At 34.1% G+C, this 19,907-nt stretch overlaps 2 protein-coding genes across 2 annotated transcripts; both read right to left on the bottom strand.

Moving 5' to 3' along the window:
- Positions 1-887: 887 nt before the first annotated feature.
- Positions 888-9,900, bottom strand: LOC145585588 (putative plastid-lipid-associated protein 11, chloroplastic). Its single transcript, XM_081642290.1, has 3 exons — positions 9,362-9,900; positions 8,820-8,933; positions 888-1,233 (listed from the first exon to the last, which is right to left on the bottom strand). The coding sequence occupies exons 1-3, from the start codon at positions 9,868-9,870 to the stop codon at positions 1,134-1,136; spliced, it is 723 nt and encodes a 240-aa protein (XP_081498416.1). The 5' UTR covers positions 9,871-9,900; the 3' UTR covers positions 888-1,133.
- Positions 9,901-10,518: 618 nt separating this feature from the next.
- LOC145585589 (RGS1-HXK1-interacting protein 1-like) lies at positions 10,519-16,275 on the bottom strand. The gene is made up of 9 exons (XM_081642291.1): positions 15,931-16,275; positions 15,784-15,850; positions 15,582-15,659; positions 12,336-12,388; positions 11,743-11,826; positions 11,202-11,254; positions 11,048-11,112; positions 10,906-10,964; positions 10,519-10,808 (listed from the first exon to the last, which is right to left on the bottom strand). Exons 1-9 carry the CDS (start codon positions 16,189-16,191, stop codon positions 10,719-10,721), a joined length of 810 nt encoding a protein of 269 aa, XP_081498417.1. The 5' UTR covers positions 16,192-16,275; the 3' UTR covers positions 10,519-10,718.
- Positions 16,276-19,907: the final 3,632 nt, after the last annotated feature.

A 19,907-nucleotide genomic window follows, 5' to 3' on the forward strand; every position in this document is an offset into this window, starting at 1 on the left:
TATATATACATTATTACTCGCCACTTGTAAATACCAATGCAATAGTGCAGTACACGTACCTACAAACAAACATAACCTTAAAAGGACAGTAAACAAACCAAACAAGATTGACAACCACGTAAGATCCCTGGCCCCAAATGCCCGGTCAATCAGCATGACTCCCACAGCACATGCACACTAAAACATAGGCATTAAGCAACTCCCCAATAGCTTTGGGAGTGGTGGGGAAATGATTTATACTGCAGGCCATATTACACCAGAAAAAAAAAAAAAAAAAAAAAAAAAAAAAAAAAAAAAAAAAAAAAATTAAGAATGCTTCTTCTTGTTGTTGTCTGGGTCCTTATTTCCCCACACCTTTTTCATGCAAATATGACTAACCACCAAAGCATATACTAACTATACAAATAATGTCACCATAACCATGACATTGTAGATTGTCTGAATAGCGTTATACTGTAGAGGTTCTATCAGGATGCTGACAGTAACTCGAGGAGGGACCGTAGAATCAGATCTGACAAGCGATATCTCAGGAAAATTCACTTATAACCTGTATAAATTGCACATTTGGCTACCGACGGACTAGGGTTCCACCACAACCTGATTAGAACTTTTTTCTCAAGTCTAAGTGTCCACAAATTTAACACAAACATCCATCTTATGGTCCCCTCTTCCCCACCCCACCAGAATTCGAGAGCTAAGTGAGGTCGATTTTTATGTTAAAGGATGCCTTATCCGATCCCATTCTGTTTACCATCATCATCATCATTACATTTCAAAGAGTATGAGCATAATGAAGCCGTCATAATGCGTTATCAGTACTTGAATATTTTAACTAGCCAACATGACCAAAGGAAAAGAATTGAGATATGATGGTAAACAGAATGGAATTAAAGGATCTCTGCTAGACCTGTGACACCTCAGTTGAAAGTGAAATCTAGCTCAAGTGAAGCTCCAGCTGATATGCTGACCATTTCATCAGTACTTGAAATAATTAAATTTACATTATTTACAGAATTCCTTTCCTAGAAGAATTACAAACTTACAGTAAAGCAGAGTACGTAGTAAGGATTACAAGAAGTCATGCAGCATGGAATGAAACCACGCCAAGTCGACAATTTAGTGTTTTTGGACCTCTATTCTTTCCACTCATAAGGAGCTCGATCAACAACTAAGTAATCTCCTCGTATATCCTTGGCAACTCGGATGTCATCATCCAAATAAACGGATTCAAACCTGGAAGACATATTGATACAAGTGTAAAACCAATTATGACTTTATACTCCAAAAGGTAAAACAAAAATTCTCTGATAGTAGTTCTTGTAAATTAAACATACCTTTAGGACTTTATCTTTAATTTGCATTAAAACATACAGTGAAGGCTTAAAGAGTTAAAGATAAAATAACATGTAAGAAGGAAAATTGGTAAAAGTCACTTCAAAAAGTCCTAGAAGATAAAAGATACTCTGTAGCTTATAAACTAAGACAAAATTGTCTGGTTGGAGAATCAACAGACCAGGTTATCCATCTTTCTAAGAGCATATTAGTCACTTTAAAACTATTTAATATATGTTTAGATGAGGGAATCTTAATGAAGGCTTAAAGATACCATAAGACGTAAGAAGGAAAAATTGGTGAAGTCGCTCCAAAATGTCCTAGAAGATAAAAGGTACTTTGTGACTTACTAACCTAAGACAATATTGTCTGGTTGGACAATCTACAGACCTAGTTATCCATCTTTCTAAGAAAATTTTAGTCACTTCAAATAACTATATTCAGATGAGGAATCTGAACAAAAGAACATTAAAACACCCATTTTTCCCTTGTTTGGAAGTTAGGTCAGGAAAAGGGAGTGGAGGGAAGGGAATGGAACAATATAACATTTCCTTTCCTTCTAATGAAATAAACCAAAACCTTCCAAAGTCGAAAAGATTTGGACAGAAGGTACATTCCTACCCTTCATGTTAATCATCTTTTGTGTCTTTTAAGTAGAAGAGTAAAATCTTCTCTTCCTTCTGCAACACACCCCATATTATTCTCCCTTTCCTCCCCCTTCTCTTTCATCTATAATTGTAATCTAAACATAGTCTCAGTATTCAACTGACTTCTGAAATCTGTGTCGTCTTGTTTTCTTAAAGATCATTCAAAGTGTTTAAGAGCTTTCAGCAAAATCATCTCAGAACTACAAATTAGCTTCAGGCTGTCAGTGAAGCACTTACACATCACTAGTTGTATAACAGAATCTACTGCCAGCAGAAAAGAAATGATCTCGAGATACAGTAATTTCCAGTATTCCTTATTTTAATAAAAAAAAAAAAATCTGACCTTTCTCACTATGATAAGATTCCTCGTTACAGTTTATACACCCACTTGAAGAAGTCTATATGAGTATACTTTCCCTATTCCTAGTTCAAAAAAAAAACACTGTAGAAATCCTACGTAGGTGTTATTCATGAGTAAAGAAAATGCAATATCTTAGAGAAAAGGAACCAAAAAAAAAAAAAAAATGCAAACAGATAGACAAATTTCCTCCTCAAAATCTGTTGTCAACAGATCCAATTAATCAACCGTACATCCATCAACCTATCTCTCTCTCCCCCACTCTGTATGAAAAAAGGGTGATGAGGAAGCCTGCCAATACAAATCTTGAAGCGCTCTAAACAGTAGTACGGAGTACATCACTAAGGCAATTAACAGTGGGATGCCAGAGAACAAAAAAACAAGAAGAATTTATAGGTGGGAACAGAACCTCACTAAATTAAAGCCACTTTGCAGATACTTTTCCCGATTAATTTAGGACCTTACAAAGTTACCAAACAGTGCCATCGCAACTCATCGATCACATTTGTTGTAATCCTAAAGGGTGAAGCCTATTTCAATTTAAATAAAGCGGCACTGGTATAGTGATATTTGAAGACACATAAGTATATCTGATCTATAGCTTTAATTCATTCAGAAATCATACAAGATGTAAGAATAGAAACTGGTATATCATTGGCCAAGACATCAAAATGGAGGACAACTTTTGTAACTTGTTTAAATAGGATGAACAAGGGCAATGTGTTGCCTGAAAAGAGTGAAAACAAAAGGCTTCTTGGTTGAGAAATGCAGCCATTGAGCCATACAATAGTATCAGAAAGTAATTGTAAATAATCTAGGTAATGAAGAAAGTAGCTTGAATCAACAACTCTAGACAGACTCAACTATAGATGATTGATGACAGCCTCGAATCCCAATATAATTTCCTTCAAACAGTTGAAATCCAACACTCAACAAAATCTTACTGTATTACAAAAGGTATGACTGTATGAGCATCATGCACATACAATGGAATGCTACAATTCATATCATAAAAATTCTAATAAGCATCCCCTGAAAATGTGAATGCTCAACAGCTATATATAAGTTCATCATGTGCAAAAGTTACACTTACCATCCCTGCCCAAATGGTGGTAAAGGATGTTAGAAAAATAATACTACTAATCTAATACAAATGAAAGAAATCAATTGAAACTAGAAAAGGACGAGATTATCTCTGTCCTTATGATAATATTAGCCCCCACTGTAATTGGGATTAAGGAACTAATTTACCCCCAGGATCCATCCTAATCTCATTGAATGTATTTTTGTTTTTCTAGAAGTTTATTTTTGTTAAGGGAAGAAGAAAACAGAATTTTTCTTTTTATCAATTGAACGTTTTCTGCCTCTTTGGAACTTATAAATAATAGTTCCCCTAAGATAACTGTCAATTGATATTATCCAAATTAAAATAAAAATAATAATAATAATAAAAATATAATAATAAAATAATAATAATAATTTGTACAAACTTATCTTCTTCTTTCCTTGGCAGTGGTACTGTCCACTCACAAACTTCACCATTGAAGACTATATTTAACAATCCCCCACTTAGTCTTCAATCAAACAGAATTGTGTATACATGAAAGTATCTTTCGATTTGAACTCTCACTTAGTGTAAGCTCTTCAAGATCCTAACGAAATTTTATGGCAGTTTATAAACTTTTGAGCCAAAATTCCATATGCTAGAATCGGAAAAACACACGCACAAAACGTTTACATACATTCATAACAAGGTAGCACTATTATGGCCATGTGCTCTACCTAGATTCATAGACATTTACAAAAGTTTGTCCCAAACTTATGTTAGAAGCGGCACCACCTCTTATGCCTATATAAGTGAAATTCTTTATTCACAAAAATTTCATTAAGAGTATTTTACTCATCCTAAAAACATACACTAGTATAATCTCAACACTAGCTAGTATGACCTAGTCAGTTATCAACAACTTGTTATTACCACATTGAACCTTTTAATTATGGGTATTCATAAAGAAAAGGTTGGGTTTCCATTGTTGCTGACTAATCAAACGGGTCTCAATCCCATTTCTTGGCTTGTTCCATAAACCATTTCCCTTGGAAGACCTTTGGTAAAAGGATCTGCCAAGTTGTTACAAGACCTTATATAAGTTACAGCTATAATCCCGTCGGATATTAATTGTCTCACATATGCATGTCTTAAACTTATATGTCTAGATTTACCATTGTAAATTTTATTATAAGCTCTAGACAAGGTTGCCTCACTATCACAGTGCAAAGAGATGGCTGGCATCGGTTGTGGCCACAACTTTATATCTAGCAACATATTTCTCAGCCATTCTGCTTCTTTGCCTGCGGCACTCAAAGCTAAAAATTCAGTTTCCATAGTGGAATGTGTAATACATGTCTGTTTCTTTGAAGCCCAAGAAACAGCACCACCACCGAGCATAAAAATCCAACCACTTGTGGATTTATTATCTCCATCACTAGTTATCCAACTAGCATCCGTGTATCCCTCAAGTACAGCAGGGAAATTACTATAATGTAAAGCGTAGTTTTTAGTTCTTTTCAAATACCCAAAAACTCTTCCAATTGCTTCCCAATGCTTTGTACTAGGATTACTAGTAAACCTTGCAAGTTTGCTAACCGCAAATGCAATGTCAGGCCTAGTACAATAAGTAGCATACATCAAACTACCTATTGCACTAGCATACTCTAGTTGAGCAACAGCTCTCCCATCATTCTTACTAAGTTTACACGATGTATCATATGGAGTGTTAACTTCTTTGATCTTCAAATGCTCAAATTTCTTAAGTATCTTCTCAATATAATGTGATTGACTCAAAGAAAAACCCCCATTGTTTCTTTTAACTTTGATACCCAAAATAGTATCAACCTCATTTAAGTCTTTCATATTGAAACATGAACTCAAATAAGCCTTGGTTTCATTTATGCCTTTCATGTTTGTCCCAATGATTAACATATCATCAACATAAAGACATAAAATGACACCATAATCCTTTGTAAACTTAGTATATATACATTTATCTGATGAATTATGGACAAATCCATTCGATAGAATAGCATAGTCAAACTTTTCATGCCATTGTTTAGGAGCTTGCTTTAAACCATATAATGATTTAAGAAGCTTACACACCTTCTGCTCTTGACCAGGAAGTACAAAGCCCTCAGGTTGCTTCATGTACACTTCTTCATCTAAATCACCATTTAGAAAAGCAGTCTTTACATCCATTTGATGTACATGAAAATCATAGATGGAAGCCAAAGCCAACAATACTCTAATAGATGTAATTCTTGCAACTGGAGCATATGTGTCAAAATAATCTATTCCCTCTCTTTGGCTAAATCCTTGTCCTACAAGTCTAGCTTTGAAAATCAGTACTGATCCATCATCAACATTACGTTTTACTCTAAAAATCCATTTACATCCAATTGCCTTGGAACCAGGAGACAAATCCGACAAGACCCAAGTCTTATTAGCCATTAAAGACTCCATCTCGTCATTTATTGCTTCTTTCCAAAAAGCAGAATTTCTAGAAGCCATAGCTTCTTGATATGTCTTTGGATCATCTTCAGTTTCAACATTGAAGATTATAGGAATTTTATGAGTAACACTTTCTCTATTTCCTTCAACAAGAAAAGAAATTGCTTGAGAATTAATAAAATCTGGACCAAAGTTCTTTTCCTTTCTAGCTCTTACACTTCTTCTTGGTTCACTAGTTGTACTAGGACTTGTTCTTATGTTGCTAGAAGAAGGATTAGAAACTGATACTTTTTGTGGTTCTTGCAATGGTGACTTATAAATAATATTGGAATCACTTCGAAAATTATTTTCAAAAAATTCTACATCTCGTGATTCCACAATAACATTTGAATCTAAATCCAAAAGTTTATAAGCCTTTGAATTTTCTGCATATCCCACGAAAACACTTTTCAAAGCTCGTACTCCTAACTTAGTCTTCTTAGGGTCTGGCACCTTGTAAAATGCTAAACAACCCCAAACTCTAAAATAACTAATGTTAGGTTTTCTTCCTCTCCAAATTTCATATGGAGATATTTTTAACTTCTTTGAGGGAACTCTATTATGTACATGACAAGCTGTTAACAAGGCCTCACCCCATAAATTCATGGGTAAATTAGAGTTTACTATCATGGCATTGACCATATCACCTAAGACTCCATTTTTTCTTTCTGCCACCCCATTTTGTTGGGGTCTATAAGGAGCACTAACTTGATGTACAATGCCATTATCCTCACAAAATGATGTGAATTCAGTAGGAAAGTATTCCCCACCTCTATCACTTCGCAAGATTTTTATTTTCTTGCCCTTTTGTGTTTCTACTAAGGCTTTGTAAACTTTAAAAATATTGAATGCCTGATCTTTAGATCTCATTAAGTAAACATAGGTAAATTTAAAACAATCATCAATGAATGTTATAAAGTACCTATTTCACCTCTAGTTAAAACACCATTTAACTCACAAATATCAGAATGCACAAGTTCTAAAATTTCAGAAACTCTATCAACCTTTGGAAAAGGTTTTCTTTTCATTTTCGCTTGCACACAAACCACACATTTATCTTTATGTTCATTGCTGTAAGAAATAATGCCATTTTTACTCATTAGTTTCATGGTTTGATAATTAACATGTCCCAAGCGATTATGCCAAAGATTAAAAGAAGAGCATTCTATATTAAAACTGAAATCAAAAGAAGACAAACAATAGTAAGCAGAATTTTCATTTTTATTAATACTTAGTTTGAACATGCCATCAGTTACATATCCTTTGCCTACAAAGGAACCAGCCTTAGACAATATAACCTTGTCAGACTCAATCACAGCTTTGAGTCCCTTTTTACATAACACAACACCAGAGACTAAATTCTTCCTTACTTGAGGAACATAAAGTACATTAGTTAATACAATTTTCTTTCCAAAAGAGAATTGGAGTTCCACACTTCCAGTACCAAGAACCTTATTAGTGTGATGATCTCCCAGGAGAATTTCATGGCCTTCTTCAGCCTCCTTATAATCCTTGAAGAGTGAGCGATTGTTGCATACATGAGTGGTTGCTCCCGAATCATACCACCAATCATCACTTAAAGTTACAGCAGCCATGTGCATCTCTTGGATCATACCAATGTGCAAATCAAAAATCATGGCAATAATTTCATTTTCCTTTTCTTCAACAACATTAGCGCTCACTTCATCATCATTCTTCTGATTTTTCTTCTGGTTCTGGTTCTGATTGTTATGTCCCTTTTTTGGGTTCCTGCAAAACCGCTTGATATGGCCTTTCATGCCACATTTGTAGCACAAAACATCAGAAAAATCTTTCTTACCCTTTTTGGCAGAATTATCATTGTTAGAGTCATTAGCCTTTCTTTTCTTGCCCTTTTGTTTCTTCTGACTAACATAATTCACTTTAGAACTAGAAGCAACATTCAAATCCTTTTCAAGATTTCGAGTTTCCTCTTCAATACGTAAGTGTTTCTGAATCTGTTCTAAAGTTAATTCCTCAGAAGTATGCAATAATTTCTTTCTATAATCATTCCATGATGGTGGCAATTTGGCTATTATTCCTCCAACAATTAACTTTTCTGGAATTGCTATTTTCAAATCTTTGAACTTGGAAATTATAATCAGAAATTCATGCACTTGATCTAGTATAGAAGTGCCATCAATCATTGTGAATTCAAAGAATTTAAAAGTAACAAACTTATCTGCCCCTTGACGTTCTGCATCGTATTTGTACTCAAAGGATTTCCACATCTCTTTTGCTGATTGTATAGGGGTGTAAAGATCATACAGACGATCGGATAAAGAATTCAGTATGTAGCCTCTGCATAATGTTTCATCTTCAGTGCGCTTCTTGCGTTCTGCAATTATTTCTTCAGTGTCTTTGTCTGAAGGTTCTGGAATAGCCTCCAATTTAGGATCCAGGATGTAGAATATCTTCAGTGCAGTGAGTAAAAACGACATCTTTTCCTTCCAACGCAAAAAGTTGGTTCCGTCAAAGCGATCTAGTTTCACAGTATCCTGACTAAACATCTTCATAGTGTTTTGAACAGACTCCATAATATTATCCTAAGATTGTTAGAAAAATAATACTACTAATCTAATACAAATGAAAGAAATCAATTGAAACTAGAAAAGGACGAGATTATCTCTGTCCTTATGATAATATTAGCCCCCACTGTAATTGGGATTAAGGAACTAATTTACCCCCAGGATCCATCCTAATCTCATTGAATGTATTTTTGTTTTTCTAGAAGTTTATTTTTGTTAAGGGAAGAAGAAAACAGAATTTTTCTTTTTATCAATTGAACGTTTTCTGCCTCTTTGGAACTTATAAATAATAGTTCCCCTAAGATAACTGTCAATTGATATTATCCAAATTAAAATAAAAATAATAATAATAATAAAAATATAATAATAAAATAATAATAATAATTTGTACAAACTTATCTTCTTCTTTCCTTGGCAGTGGTACTGTCCACTCACAAACTTCACCATTGAAGACTATATTTAACAAAGGAAACTCCCAATCCTTTCCTCGCAATACTGCACTTGTAAATCTGAGAAAAACCCATGTCACACAAACATTACAAAAGTGTATAATTTCTATAATGTATATTGCACAGTACTGGTTAGGAATACAAAATTAACAAGAAAGACTACTCATAGATCTCCCCCCCCCCCCCCCCCCCCCCTCCTTCTCAATTCAGGATGGGAAGATAGTTAAGGCCGACTAATTTAGTTGATTAAAGTCTTACGGGTTCATATCGTACATCAGTGCTCTTTGCGGCTCCCTTTATAAATTTTAATATTTTATGACTCCTACAGTCCTACTAATATCCTTCTTTTTCTTTCTTTTAAACTGTAGTCATCTTTTAAAAAACAATTACAAAACATGAAACAGCTAACAAACTAAAGTAAGGGAAATGTGCTTTAAAGCAATATTAGAAAACCCAAACAAAATTAGGAGGTAAGACCATGAAATTACCTAAAATTAGCTCTTTGAGTGGAAGCAACCTCCATACTCGATCGAACAAAGAAAACCCCAGATGGGGGAAAAGTAATTACATTATTGAGCTTAAGATTATCAACATCAATAACTTGAAGAACATCCCCAACTTGGGTACCAAAAAAACTGGCATTTTTTATGATAAAAAGTTGTTCTTTTTCTGTAGTCCAAAGCATTCGCCAAGTCCCAGAAAGGGAATCATCAGTTGTGATCAAATCTTTACCCAGAATAGCGAGGGAATCGATAGCGGCAATAATTTGGGATCGGAGATTAGGGTTTTGCTGGGTTTTGAGACCGCGATCTTGATCGGAAATTAGGTTGAGAAGGTGGGTTTTGGCGGAGAGAGATTGTGATGAGGAGAGAGAGAATTTAGGGGATTTGAAGGGAATTGAGGAATTCGATTGATTAGGGTTTAAGAAGGGTTTTAGGGAGGAAGAAGGGTGAAAATTGGCGGGAAAATGGAGTATTGTGGCCATTGTTGAGGCCATAAGATGATAAGAGGGATAACTGAACGGAGGGAAGAGAAGTTATGGCCGTTAAAACTTGTGGTTGAGCACTTTGAGCTTAAGCCCCGCGAATGTACTCACTCCGTTCCAAATAACACGGAGCACCAATGTTAGTGTTCAGTAATTGCGCGGGATAAACTGATAAATGATACGAATTACAAAATATTAAACTCTCTCTGTTACAAATAATACAGAGTGTACAAATAATACGAATTACAAAATACTAAACGATTAATGCTATAAGTGATTATACTCTTGAATTAACTAAAGTATAAAAATATTGGCACTCATGGTCAAATAGTGGGGTTTTTTAGGTTATTTGCTTAGTTATAGAATTCAACGATAATTTTTTTAGGAACTTTGCTACCCATTACAGAGTAGCAATATTCTTCTTCAATTTTAGTAAATATTGATGTGGGATCATTAGTGAAAGAAAAACTTGCCTTTTGATAATTTTATAAGGTGTTAGAAAACATGTTATCTAAATAGCTTAGTCTTCAAAGAAGTTTGGAAACTTATATGCACCATGTAAGCACACAGGAATTTCTGGCAGGAACAAAATGTCAATGCATAATCTTTTGAATGCACATTATCGAGGAGAACAAAAGAATATATCTGATGTAAGAAATATTTCTAAGCAAATCCTGATCTTCAGATGTACGATTGGTACAATATTCTGTGAGACAAAATTTCGGTAATCAACTGAGTTTACTTTCCAAGTATAGGGCGAAAGAAGCAGGAAACTGGAGGTTTTAATCTCTCTCTGTCACTCGAATCCTGCCATCAAATTATTCACAAGCAGTCAGATACACAGCCCAAGAAGGGCTCTTTCATATTGAGATCCCGTAATTGCTTATCTTTGTCACTTCCTTCGTGAGTACTTTTCGCTCCTGTTTTGCCTCAGCAACTAGGTTTTTGATCTGCAAAATTTACACAGTTGAACGACCGAATAAGTGATATACTTAGATTTATGATTACACCAACTATTGCTGATGTGTTTGAAATTATAAAACAAACCTGTGAATTAAATCGAGATGATTCCCTGCCAGGAAGGTCTGCAAGGATATCCTTCAAGCCTGGTAGAGCCATACAAAAATATATCAGACTCGAAAAAAAGCTGATAAAAATATTCAGGTGAGACGGAAATATTCTCCCATACCGCGTGCTTGTTTCTCGATCTTATCAGCAGAATTAACAGCTTTTCTAATCTGATTTCCTGCATTTCTGTCATAAGGTTTGCAATTACAATTTACAATATATAATAAGGTGATCACGCAAAACCACATCACTCAAGTAGCAACACAATAACAAACCTCAGTTTAGTTCTTCCTCTTTTCATCTCCTCCTCTGCCTGTGATGCTCTTTTCTGAAAATACACACGCTATACTGAGAAACTTAACAAAAAAATAAACATTGAACGGAGATAAGCAATGCTTTTCCCATGTCAGTTTTCGTCAAAGAAGGTAGTCACAGATTTGACACCTTTAATATCCAGTTTTCTAAAACACATAATCTGCCCCAATATACACATGCGTAAATGGTTCAGACTATCAGAGTGACCTGCACAGCAAACCCCCAAAGGAAAATTTTCTTACAAATGAAAAAGTTTGTGATGCACCCATTCTTGGAAGGCAAGAAAGATAAAGCTTCAACTCAACTTAACAACCCAGAATTTTAACTATCAGTGGAAAGAGTTTCGGGAGGTCTACAGGTGTGCAATTTCACCCCTAACTAGTCATATAAAAAGCATCTTCAGCTTGGTTGTTGTTTATAACACCTTCAGCTTTCCCAAAGTTAGTTTCTTTTACGAGACCACAACCCAAACAAAAAATAAAAGAAAACACAAAATGTTACCTCTAGCTTTTCAGTTGCAGCTTTCAAGCGTTCAAATGATTGCTTCAGCTCTTTCACTTTTTCATCAGCACGAGATATCAAGGCCTGCACACAATTACAGTGTGCAAATGCATCAAGAGTCCTTCCCTCTCGCAGGACAAAATAATCTAAGGATGCTAAAGTGCTTATAAAGCTTCCTAGAGTGCCTACCCCATGAGTAGCCAACACCCAGCACCCAGCAAACAAATGTACAAATAAAACAAAAGATATGCCACTTGAATTTTAGCCGTGACATTTAATTACGCCACTAGTTTTAATGTTCATTAAGAACTAAAATTTTGGTTTATACAATTAACAAAGCCATGGAAAGAAACATAATGATGCAAGCACTTTTTGGGAGCTATAATCCCTCCATGTGAAGAAATCAATGTTTGCACAAAGTAACATTGGGCAAACATTGTTCATCAGGGAATGAAGTAAAAGTCTGCAGTGACTACCTGAGCAAAAAATTCACCTGAGCAACATTAATAAAATTGATGAACATAGAACCTATGCAAACTATGAAGTAGTAGTAAAATTTCAGTAAACAAATCCTACTTTATACAAACGCTCACCTCTTCAGTAGAAAATAGCCGCAAGGTTTTATAGTACAAAAAACGCCTTGGAGCTGCAAGAAGCATGCTCAAAGTTATATTGGCCAGAAATAAACAAGAAGAAAACCCTTTATCTGAAAACATATCTAAATATGTAATGTAGCTTAGGTACAAGCAGCCATATGTATAGACGTAGCAAATTATGGGAATACATTGCAACTACCTGGACCTCAGAACATGTGTAGTTCACTAGTTAGATTACTTAGATACATTGTATTATGGAACACTACCAGTCCAGGTCTTGCTATTATTTGATTCAAGCAATGTATGAATTAATACAAAAAAATTCAGTCAGGACTAAATCATGCCATATATAATGTGAAAGAATTCACAAAAAGTTTATAAAATCATTAATGCTTGAAAAACATACAAGTGTACATCATATACAATTTTATTTGGATCAAAAGAATAAATTTCACATAAGTTCACTTCTAGTAGTTATAAATTCTATCTCAAGAGGAACTATTATGTTAATTAGACTATCTTCATCAGCTTAACAGTCAGAACTAACATAACAAAAACTTTGCAGTAAAGGATCAAGTGGTTCCTTCTCCCCAAGAATCTCAAAGTACTAATTCACTCTAAAAGCATCAAACCAGCTCCTAAAGGCTTGTTCAATATCGTTTTGAGTACTGAATGTTCAGATATTTGACTAGAAGAAAGTTTTATACATTAGTAAACATAGATTTTGTTGTCAACTTTCAAAATTAACATAACTAGTTCAGGTACCAAAGATGGTAGTCCAAACTCAAAATTTTGCAGTGATGCCAAGCAGTCCCTAAGCTGCCAATAATCAAGCCTAAAAACAAGTAGCATATTGCAAATCTTTACCCACCTAATCAATCTAGCCACAAGACCTTGTCACTTCCCAAGATTCCCAAGTGTTTCAAATTTAAATTTTAAACAATGCCCTAATGCCTCTTTTTTTTTCATCAGCGTTAACACCTCATTACATGCTATAAAAATCAAGCAAGATCAGTATCCTTTCCACCAAGTACTTCGAACAGTTCTGATTAAAAAATAAATAGTATCCAGAGTTTATTGTCTTATCCATCATTTCAGTTTAACATTAATTAATCCCTGAGAACATACCATAGACTAACCATCAGCTTAATAGTATATATATCATTATATCCCACTCTAAGGATAACATCTCAAATACCCTCTTCAAGTACAATCAGCATTCTTCTCCATGTATGGATAATGGGTAAATATAAGAACAGGTATCACAGTATCATACTAACATTTATCATCTTGCTACCTCACAATGACCTCTTATCCTCCATTGCCATAATTCTTTTTAGTTTTCCTTTCAATGGGCAATTGGGCATTACCTAGTGAATTTGACGATGTTTTGGTGATAGATATATCTGGACTAGCCTTCTATCTTGAAAGTCACTGGGTAATGCCCATGGGAAGTAAAACAAGTCCATCTAAACCCAAAGATGACTGCCACCCAATTAGCTCCTCTTTTACTATTTTGCTCACACAACCTAAAATCACATATTGGCATTACCCCTCCATCAAGAACTCACTAAAAAACCTTTGCACTCTCTGCCCTGAATTACCCGATGAATTTGAAAACAGAAGTGCCTTGCTAGGTAATGTCTGGAATTCATGGTCATTATATCAATTTGCTATTAAATCACATAATGCCATAACCTCTCCATCAAGCACTCACTCAAACACTTGGGCACTCTGCTATGAAATAATGTCTGTAATTCTTGATTATAGTCTTGAGGGATTACAACCAATGTCAAACTGCTGGCCATGACATTCACCGCTGTAAATTCTATCTTCTGCATAATTTCATAAAATTCATCATGCAGCCACCTCTATCCCCCACCAAAAATAATAGGTAAAACATTAAAGCCATTAAAATTCAAGCCAATATATATCCCTCTTCTCACAAGTCACAACCACCATATATGGACTCCCAATAGACTGAACCTGCCTTCACCTATATGTCAACCATTTATCTTCTGTGGAATCGGGAGGGGAGCTCTAACCACTTGAGCTATCTAGGGGTGTAAATGAGCCGAGCCAAGTATCACCTTATTCATGTTCAAGTTCATTTAACTTAGGCGAGTTCGAGCACCATCCCGAGCTTTCAAGCAAGCTCAAATTTCTGTTCAAGCTCGGCTCATTTAGTACACTATATGTTCACGAACGGTTCGTGAACAACTCGTTTATTTAACGAGTCTTTCATGAACAAACTTAATAATAATTGAGCTTCTCCTATAAATGAGCTTTGTACTTTTGATATTTGAAAATTTCAAAATAAGCATAATAATTGAATCTAATTATAAATTTAATAACTAAATTAACAATTGTAAATAAATCAATAATTCATGAACATATAAATAAATGAGTAGTTCATGAACATAAATAAACGAGTTGTTCATGAACTTATCTGAACGAGCATATTAATGTTCGTGTTCAATCTCATTTATTAAACGAGCTTTAAAATTTGTTGAAACTCGGCTCATTTATTAAATAAACGTACATGAACGAGCTTCAACCGAGCCCGAACACGAATAGTTTATTGATCGGCTTGGTTCATTTACACCCCTAGAGCTATCCCTCACTCTCCTTAAACCTAAGAAGATAAAGACACAAAGTGAACAATAAGAGGGCTAAGTCCTCTACAATACAAGCAGACCACATGTTTAAAATTCCCCAGAACCTCAAATTCTAACATAGAAACAAATTCATAAAATAGTCTCCCCTATGAAACTATTAAGAAATAAAGCTAAAAGCATAATACTTCGTATTCGCCACTGATTAATGCTAGTCCATCTGAAAATCCTATATTGTCTTCTTTGTTTTACTCGTATTCCACATATGTCAAAGAAGTTTGATGCAATTTATATTATAGTGTAATATCAGAACACTAGAGCATCTCTGATTCACAACATTGGTTCAGGAAAGGAGTAAGTAAAGCATCCTTTATCGGCATTTGCATTTTGACCACGTAATAACTATCATATCAACAGTCATAATAACATAGCCATCAGACAAAACATAAAATCTGTCCCATGATTCAATATCCTAGCCATGAAAACAACTGAAAGAGTACCAAACATAACAATCACATTCCAAATCCAAACGAGCTTACAAAAAACCACGGCAATACAAACAATGGTCCGTCAAAACACCAATAATCACACATAGAACTCGATTATCCAGCATCAAACTTTGGCATACCTGGCAGTGCCAACAAACCTAGCCCAGTAACAGCTCCAGTAGCAATAAATGGATGTGAAGCCGCAACCAATGCACCCTCTGCATTCAAACCCATAAAACAAACAAATTAAGCAACTAAAAATTGAACTAAACAACCAAAACTTTATTAACCCTAAGCACAAATTAAACCCATCAACAAAACTTCAATTACAAAAACTCAAACCTTTGACTTTGCCAAATAATTTAGCTTCATAAGCATCATATTCCGCCTTCAAATCCTTAACTGACTCCTGCATTCAAACCCTAATCTCATTACAAAACCTAATCACAAAATTACACATAAATTTAAAATTCGAGAGATAAGACTAACCAGAGTTTGATGGAAATGAGCAGATGAGGTAGAACGGATTTGAGAGAGACGAGAACGAGTAGCAGCAATGGTGGAATCGAAGGACTGTTCGACGGTCTCCTGAAGAAGAAAAGCTTGTTGAATAGCTTGTTGAATCCATGGATTGCTTTGCTCCAAGCTTTTCAATGCTTTCTCTACTGAATAAATCTCAGTGCTCGTTAATGGCGGATTTTCAATTGGTAGTGATGAAGAAGATGAAGATGATCCTTCTTCCGATTCCATTTTCGCTGATTTCAGTTTAATCTTGCTTTCGCATTTGTTTACCACTTCTTCATTAGTCTTTTTCTTTTCTTTTCTTTTTTTTTTTTTTTTTTTTTAATACGAAGTTAAAAAAAAAAACTACCCTATACTATGAGACTATGTGAGAGGCATGAACAGTAGAGTAACTATAGCCCACTACCAGGTATATGGGCTATAGCTGTCCATACCACAATATAAAATTATTTTTTAGCCTTTTTTTTTTTTCTTAAACCTTTTTCCCCACCTCTATGGATAGCTTTCATTGTCGGCTGAAAATCAATTATTAGAGTAGAATCAGCAGAATTTAGCAAACACCCACAAAAATTAAACCAAAAAGAAAGGAACCCAACTCAAAAAAAATTAGCATAAAAGCAAAGCAAGCAACAAAGTTCATAGCACAAATTCAATATAAAGATTAAATTCTTTTCTTCAAATTTTTACAGGCAGAGTAGAATATCAAGAAACCTAAAAGATTCTGGAGAGAAAAAGCAGAGAAGAGAATATAGATTGAATGAGAGAGAAAGAGGGGTCGATGCTCAGTTATTATTAATTTGCATACTGTTATTCTTGATTTGTATATTGTTATTCTTAATTTGTTTACTGTTATTAAGTGGAGAGAGACTAGTTTTTTACAATCATGATAAGTAATACGCAAAATTACATTTTTGCCTCCGGTATGGGACCAACGAGCCCATACTTGGTGGTGGCCTATCACTACTCGTGAACAACATATGTCATGGAAGTAACATATTTTTCAACTTCATAATTGAAATTATTTTTGCTGAATTTAGATTACTTTTACAAGTTGAAATTAATTTTATAAATGGTTATTATTTCTCTATTGTGTTAAACTTATTGATTTTATTTGATTAAAAAGTATTTTTACTAAACTGAAATAATTTTAATTAAAATGAAATTATTGAGCATGCCCCATTTAATATATTTATAAACGTTTTTCGTTTATTATGTGGTTCTTTTGTAAATAAGTCAAAACATTATTAATTGCCAACTCATGAGTATGCTGTCATTTATTGTTTGCGTGGCAAGGTATATCATTTAACCGAGCCAACAATGAAATAACTTTGTGATAAAGCTTGATTCATTCATCAATGGAGGCCACAAAACCACCACCACCCGAGCCAAACATGAATCGCTCCGCGAAGACCATCTCAACCCCACCCACCGACAACATCACCATTATCAGCGGCGAAATTAAACAAAAACCTATGAATAAAGGGTTAAAATAAGGGCATGGTCAATCCCAAAGGGTAGGGGTTACCATGTCCTCCACAGAAACGGTTTTCTTTGCTTGATTTCTGGTGATGCTGTTGAAAATCGTGGAAATTGGGGAAAAATTGTAAGGAAGAGGAAGGAGGAAGAAGTACTTTAATGGAGCAAACAAATGTTATGTTGTAACTCTGTTTGGTAGGTAAGCATTAAGTGAAATTCATGACATGGCACTGTATCCATGTCTGTCATGGGAAAAGTACAATCTTACCCCCTTCATAGTGGAAAAATTGTCCAAAATACCCCTTGATATGTTTTTTTTGTTGATCAAATTGATCAACTTGTATTTTCTCGAAATTATTTTCATTGAATATAATCTTTTTATGGTGAAGATAACATATATAATATATATTATGACAGGTTAAAGTCGTATTACCTAATCAAAAGTAATTCCTAAAACCACTAACTAAAATATATAGGGAAGTAGAGTCGAATCAACAGGGAAACAATGTTCTTTTATTCCTAATAAATTATTATAATCTAAATTATTAAGAAAAAGGGGGAATTGTGGGAATTATAGTACGACAATAATTAAACTAAGGGAATAAGCAATAATAAGAAGATCTAGGGTCACAGGTTCACCAATAATTAATATTCCGGGATAAAACACAACAATCAATTATCAATGAATAATTAACCAGATTATAAAGGGCTTTCGTTATGTATTATAATCACAGAATTAATCTATCGGTATTAAATCGCATCTCTCAAATCTTGACTTAACCATTTATAAATTAGTTCTACCTATTGAAATTAAGCCATAATATTAACTCTCATCTCTCGAATCTCGAATCAATATTGCGTAACTCATACAATTAAACCAGCGCTAATCTAATTGCATAGAATTATAACAATCAATAAGAAATTAATCCAACACATTAACAATCAACAATAATAAATCATCCCTTCATATTAATCATGGATCCCCACAACCCTAGAATTAAACTAGTAGTACATAATTAAATCTAAACTAATCAAAACAATTAAATAAAGCATAATTAAGACAATAATATGATATTAAAGAAAACAATTAAATAAAAACTAAGAAAAAGCAATAACCATTGAAAACGTAAAAATTGTAATTATGTAAACACGAACAAGCAACCGTAAAAGAATTAAAAGGAAGTCTTAATTTCTAACTAAAGAATAAAACCAAAAAGCAAACTAAAAGAAAACGTATATCAAATAAAGCTTAACAAAACTAATACCAATGTTAAAGAAAGTTGACACTAAACACAAAACTAGGAAAACAAAGAACGAAAAAGCTGCGGGAAAAAACTAAACTAAAACTAAAGTCTAAGGACTTGTTTGGCATTGTTTTTTGTTTTCAGTTTTCAGTTTTTTTGAAAACAAAAAACCAAAAACAGGAAACAAGAAAAAGGTGTTTCCACTTTTTTGTTGTCAGTTTTCATAATTATCATGGTTTTAATAAGTTTGACTAATTTTTTATTCATTATGTCACATATATCATATGATTTTAAAAAACAAAAAACTAAAAAACAGAAAACCACAGTGATGCCAAACGAACCCTAAATAATTAATCTAACTAACCTCCTCCAATCCTACGAACTACTTCTCCTATTTATAAGAAAAAGCCCACAAATCCCACTAACTATAAAACTCTCAATCAAAGCCGACATAACACCTTGCAGCTTACTCATCCAATCGGGCATTGGGCCGTCCGATTGGGCCCGGTCAAAAATCAAGCCCAGCAGCTCCATTTTCTTGTGCGGGTTTTGAACATCTTCACTTGGGCTTTGCACCTCCTTGTATTTGGACCTTTTTTAATGAGTTCAATTTCCCAATAGTAGTTTGGTCGTATTTCTTGCAAGAACTTTGAACCCTTCTCTTCTTTAATCGAGCCTTTAATCACTAAACCAAATTTAATTAGCTTGACCTTGGGTTTTAAATATACGGTCATAAAATATGATCAAACTCCAATGTCTTTGAAGTGGTTTAATAAGCTCGTGAATTATCTTATTTCTGCACATTCCTACAAAATAATACCAACTCTACAAAAACACTAAAAAAACATATATTATTAATAAAAATAGCTACGCATAGCTCAAATAAGCACAAATATGACCATGGGACGGGGAATAAAAATATATATAAAATAGACTCATTATATTACCAATGACAACTATTAATCTTCGGTCTTAGATTTTTGCATACACTTATATATACCTATAAGACTATACATCAATAAATGTGTAACATTTCAAGTCAATCCACCACGTGTTAGTGATAGTACCTCTTATCATACACTACATGATAAAAATTATATTACCAAATACGGAGTGGAACATTAAAGTGACCTTTTATACCATCATCAAATGAAAATAATAAAAATATACAGATTAACGTCCAAGCAAACAACTAATCTAACAATTAAAAATTATAAATTTATT

Source organism: Chenopodium album, chromosome 16, assembly GCF_948465745.1.
Source record: "Chenopodium album chromosome 16, dcCheAlbu1.1, whole genome shotgun sequence".
In the NCBI taxonomy this organism is placed as follows: domain Eukaryota; kingdom Viridiplantae; phylum Streptophyta; class Magnoliopsida; order Caryophyllales; family Amaranthaceae; genus Chenopodium; species Chenopodium album.